General features: G+C 32.5%; 2 protein-coding genes across 2 annotated transcripts; one reads left to right on the top strand and one right to left on the bottom strand.

Moving 5' to 3' along the window:
* The first annotated feature begins 629 nt into the window (after nucleotides 1–629).
* Nucleotides 630–3195, top strand: LOC140841071 (sorbitol dehydrogenase). Its single transcript, XM_073208240.1, has 7 exons — nucleotides 630–712; nucleotides 804–927; nucleotides 1067–1134; nucleotides 1398–1634; nucleotides 1981–2271; nucleotides 2539–2726; nucleotides 2848–3195. The coding sequence occupies exons 2-7, from the start codon at nucleotides 819–821 to the stop codon at nucleotides 3038–3040; spliced, it is 1086 nt and encodes a 361-aa protein (XP_073064341.1). The 5' UTR covers nucleotides 630–712; nucleotides 804–818; the 3' UTR covers nucleotides 3041–3195.
* Nucleotides 3196–4012: 817 nt separating this feature from the next.
* On the bottom strand, nucleotides 4013–8042 carry LOC140841070 (zinc finger CCCH domain-containing protein 48-like). The gene is made up of 9 exons (XM_073208239.1): nucleotides 7332–8042; nucleotides 6865–6960; nucleotides 6391–6480; nucleotides 6125–6226; nucleotides 5694–5840; nucleotides 5429–5548; nucleotides 5256–5315; nucleotides 4615–4712; nucleotides 4013–4458 (listed from the first exon to the last, which is right to left on the bottom strand). The coding sequence occupies exons 1-9, from the start codon at nucleotides 7791–7793 to the stop codon at nucleotides 4308–4310; spliced, it is 1326 nt and encodes a 441-aa protein (XP_073064340.1). The 5' UTR covers nucleotides 7794–8042; the 3' UTR covers nucleotides 4013–4307.
* Between the last annotated feature and the right edge of the window lie 3909 nt (nucleotides 8043–11951).

Below are 11951 nucleotides of genomic sequence, written 5' to 3'. Positions count from 1 at the left end.
TCACAAATCTGCACAAAAAGTCTACAAAAGTCTATGAAATTCTGTTCACAAATCTGTAAGATTTCATAAGAGTCAATAAAAATCTACTAAATCCACGGAAATTTATCATTTAAAAGTCATTAAATCTCTAGATTGAATATACCCCACTTAATTTCTCATTGATTTTTATATTATGATATCACCTTTATTTAAACATAATAATTGCAAATTACAATATGAGTTTGCATTATTTCGCTTGGATCCGGCTCTACCCAAATTTTTCTGGTCCATCCCAACATTCCACAATTGTCCGACTAAGCAATTTTTGGATATCAAAAGGACCTCCTCATAAGGTAATTTGAATGTGACGGATTTCTCCTATTTTGCAATCAGTTTCGCTACAGCACCAGCTGTTCTAACTAATTGTCCATTATTTTTAAGTGTGATTTCTATATTATGTATGGTCGTACCAAAGGACATAGCGTTTGAAGTAGATTTTTTTTATTATTTAAATATAAATTAAATAAATTATACAAACACGTGGCGCATACGGATGCACAAATGGAGATAAAAATGTTTGATTTTATGAAAGGCAGATGTTTGGTTTTATGTGAGCAAGTGGCTGACTCAAAATTATAGATATCTTCTACCATCGTTATCATCAATTATAATGTAAATGCTGAAAACGAACAACGCACAAACGACATGAAAGCTGGCAGTGAGTGACGAACGGGTAAAGAATCCATCTTTCTTTATTATTTATTTAAAGATAAATCCAATAAATATTGCACTAAACTTTGTTGTATCTTCATTCATCCGAGCAGAGGCAGATATCAGAAATGGGCAAAGGTGGGATGTCTCGTGAAAATGGTGAAGAAGAGAACATGGCAGCTTGGCTTCTTGGTGTTAACAATCTCAAGATTCTACCTTTTAAGCTTCCACCTCTTGGTATTTTAGTATTCACTGATCTTTTTCTCTGTTTGATCTGTTTCAAATTTCAGTTTTATGATTGGGGAATTCCCGTGAGTGTGTATGCACGTACTATTTGATTACGTGTTTCAATCTGTCTGTTCTTGTTTGTTCGTAGGTCCTCATGATGTTAGAATTAGAATGAAAGCTGTGGGTATCTGCGGAAGTGATGTTCATTATCTCAAGGTGAAACCCTTTCCCTATTCTGGAAAAATAGAATTTTTCGGTCACTACGCACATGTAATATATATTATATTGAATTTCACCTAGATATGTTGTTCTTGGGGTCTGCCTGTGTTTGTGACTTGAACATAGTCTTTTGGCTTTTTGATGTGTGGATATCTCGTCTTTGTGATGCTCGAATTGACGGGGAATCAGATTTTATTTACGAATTCATTAAATTGTTTAATTTGAACAATCTTAAAGGTCATTGCTTTCTCAAATTGTAGGAGATGAAATTAGCAGATTTTGTTGTGAAAGAGCCAATGGTAATTGGGCATGAGTGTGCTGGTATTATTGAGGAAGTTGGGACTGAGGTGAAGCATTTAGTTGCCGGTGACCGGGTGGCGGTCGAACCAGGGATCAGTTGTTGGCGGTGTAATCTTTGTAAGGAAGGCCGGTATAATCTTTGCCCCGAGATGAAGTTTTTTGCTACTCCCCCTGTTCATGGCTCCCTTGCAAATCAGGTGTGTTGAACGTTATGGTTTTGTGTAAAGTTGCTTCCATTTTATTCTTTCCAATTTAATATACAGTATCCGGGAGTAATATTTGTCCATGTTCTTTTTTTCTTTTTTTTTTGATGATTGTTTATGTATTAGACCATTATGATTTAAATTTTTTTTGCATCGCACCATTATTGCAATCTGCAGCCCTTGTTACTGTGACAAGGGATTTGTCCTATATATATATATAGTATCGAATAATCTGTTGCAAATAAAACATTGAATTAAGCTTTCTGCTATCTTTTTATTCAAATTGGCTCTGAAATGGTGGAGTGATGATATTAATCTTTGTGTTTTGACACAACTGCAGATTGTGCATCCTGCAGACTTATGTTTTAAACTCCCTGATAATGTGAGTTTGGAGGAGGGAGCAATGTGTGAGCCGTTGAGTGTTGGGGTTCATGCATGCCGTCGTGCCAATGTTAGTCCCAAGACCAATGTGCTGGTGATGGGTGCAGGACCAATAGGACTCGTAACATTGCTTACTGCACGTGCTTTTGGATCTCCAAGAATTGTCATTGTAGATGTCGATGATCATCGACTGTCTGTTGCGAAGGAGCTTGGAGCTGATGAAACTGTCAAAGTTTCAACTAACATGAATGTTAGTATCTCTCGCTGTTTTGCAAATGAATTTCGTTTATTCAGGTTATTCTTGAAAAATGTCAGTTGCATAATGTTCAGAGGCAATTACCTCTTCCGACTTGTGTTGTTTATGTGTGACAATGGTTGAAACATGAATGCTTGAGATGTTTTATGATTTAAAAGATTTGAGTATACATTGTTACGTCTAGATTTTGGTACATTAGCAGACGTGTGACTCTATTCATACATTCTATCGCGATAACATCTGACAGCTAATTTTAAACAGGCTGTATCAGCAGAAGTTGAGCAAATCAAGAAAGCAATGGGAGCAGAAATCGACATTACTCTTGACTGTGCAGGATTCACCAAAACCATGTCGACTGCATTAGGTGCCACTTCATCAGGTGGCAAAGTTTGCCTTGTGGGAATGGGGCACTCTGAGATGACTATCCCCCTCGCCCCCGCTGCTGTAAGGTATCTGATCACACATCCCTTTTATCCTCAAAATAATGCATCTATCCATCATTTCTTTTCATTTTATCTTTCTTGTTGAGGCGCATAGGATAATTGATGTGGTCAAGTTTAAAATTTACAGGGAGATCGACGTGGTGGGAATATTTCGGTACAAGAACACATGGCCCTTGTGCATAGAGTTTCTGAGGAGCGGAAAGATAGACGTGAAGCCATTGATCACCCACAGGTTCGGATTCTCTCAGAAGGAGCTTGAAGACGCCTTCGAAACGAGTGCACGTGGGGGTAATGCTATCAAGGTCATGTTTAATCTGTAGAAAGTTGTGTAAAAATGGTGTCAATAAGAGGAAAAAAAAGAACTAGACTCCATCTTGGTTTCTCCCCTTTTCGTGTCGTTATACTGGCATGCAGTACGCGCGAGCATTCGCACATAACACATATTTTATATTGTTATTTTTGATTCTGCATCTCACTTTTTTTTTAAAAAAAAAATTGTAAACTATAAAAATTAGTCCTAATAACATATTTGATGATATTCTCTATCACTATATTATTTTAAACACACAATTAATTTATAGGAGTTTAAATACGAATATATATTTTTTTGAAATAATTAGTTCATTTTGTGTGATACTGCAAAAATTATGTGCCTCAATTTTTATGTCATTGAATATATATATAAATTATGAAAATTTGGAACAATATCATCCTTATACTATAAAAAAAATAACTAATATTATATAACATTTAAGTCATGAGAATTAAGTGGAGGTCATATGATGAGTAATATTAAGTTAAGAAGTTATTTTTCCATATATCATATAAATAAAGTACCAACGAAAATATCCATGTGATTTTTCATCTTTACACATATAATGGCTAGGTTTTGCCAATTGCCAGTGGGCATTTTAAACAATGGCAATCATTTTTTTTTTTTACTTAGAATATTTAGAGTAGGTCTTTTGTGAGATAGTCTTACGAATTTTTATTTGTGAGATGAATCAATCCTATCGATATTCATAATAAAAAGTATTATTCTTAACATAAAAAGTGACACTTTTTCATAGATGACTCAAATAAGATATCTGTTTCACAAAATACGACCGTGAGACCGTTTCATACGCATTTTTGTCGAATACTTATTTCGAGAGAAAATTTATATTTACATATTAAGTTTATTTAAAAATCGAGAAAAATGGTTATTGTCGACCATGCCTTATCTGCGGAATTTAGTGTTGTCCTACTTTTCTTTTCTCCTAGTATCATCCAACATTGGTAAGCAAGACAAATTAAGATGAGGAAAGCATCAATTATTCATGACTAACAATTACAATGGCTCAAATTCATAAGCCTGAATAAGACCAAACACATCTTCTATATTCACCTTACATTTAGGCAACATCCAGATTACTCAACCGTCCTCTAATCAAACTACCAATAAGGACCAAAAAAAATGGATAAAAATGGGAAATGGAAACAGCCATCCTCTCATCTGACGTTTGTTTTCTTCAACTTGTACAGCGGAAAAATTAAGACACCGAGACAAAATTAAAGAGACTCGATGTATGGTTAATCATTTGCATCTCATGATGCTGCAGCTGGAGAATCATTTGCGTTTGACCACTTCCATACTCGCACCAGGCCGGATCCATCTCCGACGAAAAATAAACCACCAGGACCAATTTGAATGGAGCGAACCTCTTTCTGGGAATAGATCTTCCCTCTCTCGGAAAATCTAGTAGAGAAAAACAACCAGGATAATATTCATTATTGTTATCCAAGCCTCAGTTTTTAGAGTAGAGTTGGGGTCAACTAGAATTCAGGGTGATCATACAAAATCAAAGCCTGGATCATCATGTAACGAGAGACAGGTATCAGCATATGGACTCACGATGGTAAATCATAAACTCGGATGGAGTTATCATTGCAAGAGCACATCAACACTGGCTTGCCTTCTGAATCATGCATCCCACAGAGTGTGAGTAAACCCTGCAGTTAAAAAACCTAGCGTTGATAACAAGATTAACTGATGAATAATAATTCCAAAAATTACAAGATAAGACAATTTATAGCTTTCTTCTGACCAACTTATGATACATACTAGCAAATTTTGGCAGGCGTTGGATGCATATATTTTAAATTTGATATAAAATAATTTTTCTTTATCTATTTTTTCATTTTGAGTTTTATTTTATGTTTTTTCATAATAATATGATATAAATATATAATCATTACATGTTTTTTTTATTATTTTAAACATTAAAAACTAATATTGGGTATGTTTTAATTAAATGAAGTGTTTTGAAAAATGGGAATAAAAATAAAAAATTATTAAAGGTGGTTGTCTAAATAGGCTTTAGGAAGAATACATAAAAACACACCAAGAGACCAAGATGATTATTAAGTGGTGCTCTTCCTTAATAATATAGTAAAGTAATACATTAACATAAAGATGAGGTTGCAGTTGTCCTCACATAATGATTCCATTCAGAAGAAGAAGAAAATAAGTGTAAACAACAAATAAAAACATACATATTCCTCTGTATGGGTGTATGTTACATCCAAATTCCCAGTCTCTGTAGCAGCCCAAACCTAGGCAAAGCAGGGAAATCAACAAAAAGACAAGTCAATTATCTATTACAGATATATTTCTAAGTCAGATGATACAGATGGGAGGAGCATCAAATTTTAGGAAGAATACAAACCTTGACAGTTTTGTCCAATGAAGCTGACAAAAGAAACTGATCCCAGCATAAAACGGACATCACAACATCTGAATGCCCTGTTAAAGTCTGTAGGCACTGTAAAGTTTCCAGGCTCCATACCTGAACATAAAGCATATAAGATATAACACTCATAAAATAAGAGCGACACACACAGACACAGCACAGCAAGATTTTAAGGACAAAATTTAGCAGGAAATTTTGTCGCAACGAAACTTAATGAACCTGTCTCGCGAGGTTAACTCACTTTGATAGATTGGTCCATGGAACCAGAGTACATTCTGTTACCTCCAACAACTAGCGACACAACTGCACGAGTGTGGTCCTTGAGAGATGCTGCTGGTTCAAAGCAGTTGGCAGCTACATTGAATTTCCATGCCAATATTGCCCCATCCTGCAGTAGATACGCACAATCAGATTAATTGGGTCTAGTGGTGTACGGAAGAGCAACCCTGTCTATGAATGTAAGGAGCAAAAAATCACTTTCAGTTCATGCGCATTGTCATAGCTCATCCCTCTAGCAATTAAAATCAGGAGACAATACTGACAATATTTGGGCATGGATAAAAAAAAAAGCTGCAGACAATTCATTAACACATCAAAAGCAACATAGCATGCGTATTCATAGCATACAATTAAAGCAATAGATATTGTTATCCCAAAAAGAGGCTAAAATACCTGTGTACCAGCAAAGAGAAACTCATAGCCAACGACAAGGGAATAGACTTGGCCAACTGGTCCATTTAAACTGAGCTCTGCAGAAGTTTGAATATTCCATGCCTAGCACCGCACACAAAAAGCCAGGGACTAAAATAATAGGACATTGATGAAGCAAGTGGAAACAGGCCTTAATGTAGACAAACAAGAGAGTAATAAACAAAGTAATATAACGGTGAGCCAAAACAAGGTTAATTGCAGTTGCTGCATTTAGTTTTTAATCTTACCTTGACAAGATTAGTTAAACCAACAAATACCCAAGGCCCTTCGCTTAGCATACATCCAACAGCACCACCTAAATTCACTACGCCTGCCAGCTGTAGGGTACAACTGTTCAATGTTATTGAGAATCCAGTAATCAAAAGACCAAAGTAAGTTGGAAAATATCTGAAATATGCGATGTAAGTTGACCCAAGAGCTATAGAAGTTTATATGAACCAACCCAATCCTACAGTTTCTATCCCTTCATCTGTATCTTGTGAATTAAGTCTTCATCTACGTACAATACCTCCCAATTTTACTCAGCTCAGAGGATCTCGAACATATTAACATGTGCCAAGTTGATTCTATTTTATTTTTGGTTTTAAATTGTGAAATCTCGTAAACAACCATCTGCAAGCTGCAGACTACGCTTGAAATATTAGGTCTCCAAACACAAGTAAGATCAACTGTTAAGGACAAAAAATTAAAATGTGAACGACCTGACCCGACTGGCAGTCCCAAACTCTAATAGTCTCATCTTGACTCCCAGTGTACAGCTTATCTGACCCCGAGGGCAAAGCAATCCCAGTAACAACCTGATTGAAAAATGTATGTTTAAAGATAAAGGTAAGGCAACATTTATGACATATCGCAACAAGTAATGCTGACTCAATAACTTGTAACTAAGAATTTAAGTCAACGAAATGCAATAAAACAATCCATCCATTACACGTAAAACCATCAAACGAACACAATTTTTTCTAAGGAAAAACAGCAATATCAATCATATTAACTCGGGTATTTTTCATTTTTAATCAAGATAAAATCACGGTTGAGTTTGGCAACACATCCAAAAATAGACAAACTAAAGAACTCCGGGATCTAAAGAAAAATCCCACAATGAATTCAAACCCCAATTCACAACAAATCACGATACTTTAATCATGAGCAACGTAGTAAAGATAACCTCCCGATGGCCTTCAAGTGGCGTCAAAAGCGAAAAGCAATCTCCCGTAGACCACTGATGCAAGTACTTACAAGTATCCCCATATCTACAGCTCCCTTGCGCCTTCCAATTATTACACAATTTATCAATCTTTTTCACCGTCGTCCTGTCGTCAGTAGCAGGCTGCCGCGATTGCTCTCTACCCCACACTTTACTGTAATTATTAAAATAATTATTGTTTCCACTTCTCCTCAATCCCCCACCGGCTCGATATTTATCATCCGTACCAAACCCCTGATGCGCCGTCCTCTTCCCATTCGACGCGGCCGGTAACTCGCTGTGCAAATAAGGGCACGGGAATTTCGTGCACTTCCCTTGTCTCCAATAAAAACAGACCTTTTGCTGCTTATTATTGCTCCCACCATCGCTCGAAGACGATGGTCCTAGTCTATTGAAAACTCGTCTTCCTCCATCCACATCCATGATTAATCACACGGTAGAAGCTCGATACAGAGTGAAAATTAGAAAAATCTATCAGGTTAACTGAAATGAATAAGGGCTTTTTACAAGATCGCGTGCAATTGGATTTACGAAATTGTCTTGATCTGGAAAATTGAATAATTTAGGGTGAATCAGAAATATGAAAGCTATGGCTTTGAGATGGTTGAATTACAAACCCTAATATTGGGGATTGCGAAAGAGGAAGAAGAGAATTTAAGAGATTTAGCGTAAGCTTTACAATTCAAATTTATTAGTACTTTTATATTTAATTAATATATTTATATTTTATATTAATTAAATAAATTTATTAATATCTATAAATGAGAAATTTTTGATGTATTTTTAGAGCATCCAAATTACTTACTAGTGGCATATTCTTTTTTCTTTTCTTTTCTTTTTTTGAACATTTTTTTCTTTTTTTTTTAAAGCAAAACTAGTGGCATATTCTTATTAATACTATAACAAGTACAATCAAGGGTTAAATATTAGTATTTTAAATTTTATTAAACCATATATTTAAATTTTAAATATTATTATAAAAAAATTATTGATTTGATTATGATGATAACAATATTTTAACGTTAATTGACTTAGTTTTTCTTGACTGAGTTGAACTATTACTGATAAAAGTATAGAAATATGTATCTAAAAAGTCAAATATATTATCTTTCTATCAAAATTTTAAACAATTAATAAATATTTTATAAAAATTCATTTTTTTCATTTTTATATGAATAAATTTGATTAAATTTTTAATTATTTTTCAGATAAGGTTGAAAAATATTTATAATGAAATTCTAATTAACATACGTAGTAATAACAACAACAACAACAAAATAATAATAATAATTTTCGGATCATCAATATACTAAAATTCACGACAACTTTTAAAAAATTGGAAAACATAATACTATATAAAAAATATATTTTATTTGATATTATAGAAAGCAGTGATAATTAAATATAGAAAAAAAATACAAAACTCAAAATAATAACTGAAATTAAATAAAATGATATAAATAATATGAACACTTCAAATGTAATTTATATTTTTAAAAGAAATCAAATTCAAATTAAAAGATTTTACATTTAATTACGTATTTATTTCTTATTTATTTTCAAATATTTAATATAGTAAGTAAATATACTAATACTAATAAATATTTCTTTTTATAATAAGTGAATATATTAGTGCAAGTTAGAAGCTCAACATCACGCATGATAACAGACATGACAAAAGTAGAATGTAAGTAGAAAATGCGAGAATTTGTTTATGGAAGTTCGAAAATTATACTATGTATTCCCTTCTTTTGTTTTCAGGATTCATTAGAAGACTTTGATTATTACAACACTTTATACAAAATCACTCAGACTTAAGAATTATCTCTTTCCTAATCGGAACTCTTAGCACACTCTTTTCTTAACTGGATCTGTTCAAAACAAGCTCTTCACTCTTTTCTTAACTGGATCTGTTCAAAACAAGCTTTTGACAGTTACGGTGATTCTCACTATACAATACAACTCGTGTAAACAAATATAAGTTAGAATACAAGATGCACAAAAAAATCCTTAATCGATCTGATAGAACTTTGTGCAATTCAAAAACAGATTGAGAATGAATCTTGTAAAAGATGTTGTGCGATATTATGATGCATGATGAAGATCAATGTAACATCAATCTCTGCATTTCTTGATGCTTCCCCTTTTATAGGTGTTAATCATCAATGTTAATAAATATATATGGTACTCACAGATATACTGGATAGCCGACAATCAAACCAAAAACGTCACGTGTCATTGTCGCGTTTTCAAATATAGCAATGATTAATTCAAATCCTTGTACAATAACTGGAAAAAAAAAAGTAACCAACCGATCTTTATTATGTCTTTGCTAACAACTCTTAGAGTAAACTTGGAATTAATTTTATGTTGTCTTCATAGTGTCGCCAGATCAATCTAACAATTGATTTGTTCTGCTCACGAAATAAATGGAAACAAGTTGATTCCACTCGAGCTGTTGTAAGATGCTTAGCAGAACATTTGAGTTGGACAGCTTGATTTTTGTATAAGAATTTTGTCTGCCTATTCTTATGTCAGCGAAGTTGATCAGCACAAGTGATGTTCTTTCAACGATAGTCTTGTTGGTTTAGTTCATTTGTTCATTTCATTTAGCAATTTAACTTGATTCGGTATCAATTTAGTTTGTGATCATCAAAACTCATATTTAAATTTTATCTTAACAATTTCTCCATTTTTTGGGATGTAAAATCTAAGTTGTTGGCTTAATTGATAAAAAATGAACATAACATGAATAAACAATTTTTTATTAAAAAGATGCATAGTTAACTAAAGACAAATGAAAACGATGAATAAAAATTTATCTCCTGTTTGTTTTATTGTTTTCTGAAAGATTGATGTGAAAAGTATCGGAGTCTGTGTCCACCACTTGAGCTGCTATAATGACCACCACTACCGGAACTTCCATCAAGTGGTTTCTTTTGTGAAGACAAGGAAGAAGATGGCTTAGACTAGTCTTTGCGGTTAGCATTAGATCTTCGAAAAGCATATCTGAGCTCTGATAGCTGGCTTGATTGTATGTTCAACACTCTGAGTACTTCAGGAATTTGAGTATTAAATAGCTCCAAGTCTAGTGAAGATGCCATGTGATGTGCTCTCGGGCCAAAAACTTCATTTTATGATTGAGGAAGATCTTGTTCAAGTCAGTCGAGAGTTTTGTTTATGCCATTGGCATGTGTATTCGAGTGCAAGTCTATATAGGATGTATCTAAATTTTTCCAAAAGGTATAGCATAGTAAAAACTCCTTATTGCAGAGTTTTTTGTTAAAAAAACTTTGGAATCCACAACTGTTATTATTTATGTATTCTGAATAAACCTAAAGATAAGTACAATAGTTTGTAAATCATATTGATCAGATAAACCAAACTAAACAAGTTCTATGTGACATACTTAAAGACAAAAACATAAAAATATTGAATTTCTGACTTCTTGATAAGTTCTTTTCATAATCTAAAAAATACAACTTAATGTCCTTACATTTTTCTAACAGTTTATTACTATTCACATTTCTGTTTAAATTAATTTCAAATATTCAGATAAATTATTTAGATACATGTAAGGATCTTCATTTTTCAAATTGTTTTTCCTATAAATATCTCCTTTATCTTTTACATTTCATTACCAGTTTCAATTATGGCTCAATGATTTTTTAAATTAATATAATTAAAATAAATATTTATCGTGCATATAAATTTCATAATATTTATGTTTATATTCATGCAACGCGTATGCATCGATCGCTAATATAAATGATATTAGCACATATAAATAATTTAAATTGCATTATGATTAGGCAAAAACTTATGTGAGACGGTATCACAGATCGTATTTGTGAGACAGATATATTATTTGGGTGATAAACAAAAGATATATTGTTAAACACATGTTTGTCTCATTTTTTATGGGTCCAATTAATCAAGAAGCACATGATAAAAAATCTTTATTTGGGTGAAAAGACATCCCATTGTTTTGGGAGGATTGAGAATCCAATTCTTAAAATATTACATAAATTACCATTTTACCCACAAAAATCTCATTTTTTTTAATTTTCACACACATCACATAAATAATTTCACGATAAAACTAAATAAAATTTTAAAAAAAATTAGAGAAAAAATAATTAGAAATCTACATATCATCCTATACGCTTAAAAAATAGAGAAAAAATGAGATAAAATACAAAATCATATTAATTTTTATTAAAAGATAAATTATCAAATAAATACATAATATATACTTTAAAATTTTATAAAATATTTATTTATTAATAGATGAACACATGATTTTGAAAATATTACTACAAATATCATTTTATATACCAAATTTTCATCAATGTTAGTTTATGGTATTTTTGTCTCAACAAAAAAAATTTTAAAAATTATCATTCTCATTAAAATTTTACCAAACAAAACATTCTTCATCACTACACACTATATATCCTTACCTTAAGTTTTGTCATCAATCCAATTAGTTATCCTATCCTACACACCAAACATAGCCTAATAGTATTACTTTTTATTGTGAATATGAGTAGAGTTGACTAGTCTTACAGATTAAGATCC

The sequence above is a fragment of the Primulina eburnea genome, chromosome 9, assembly GCF_022965805.1.
Source record: "Primulina eburnea isolate SZY01 chromosome 9, ASM2296580v1, whole genome shotgun sequence".
Lineage (NCBI taxonomy): Eukaryota > Viridiplantae > Streptophyta > Magnoliopsida > Lamiales > Gesneriaceae > Primulina > Primulina eburnea.
The sequence above is the reverse complement of the archived record's forward strand: the minus strand, read 5'-3'. Positions and strand labels throughout refer to the sequence as shown.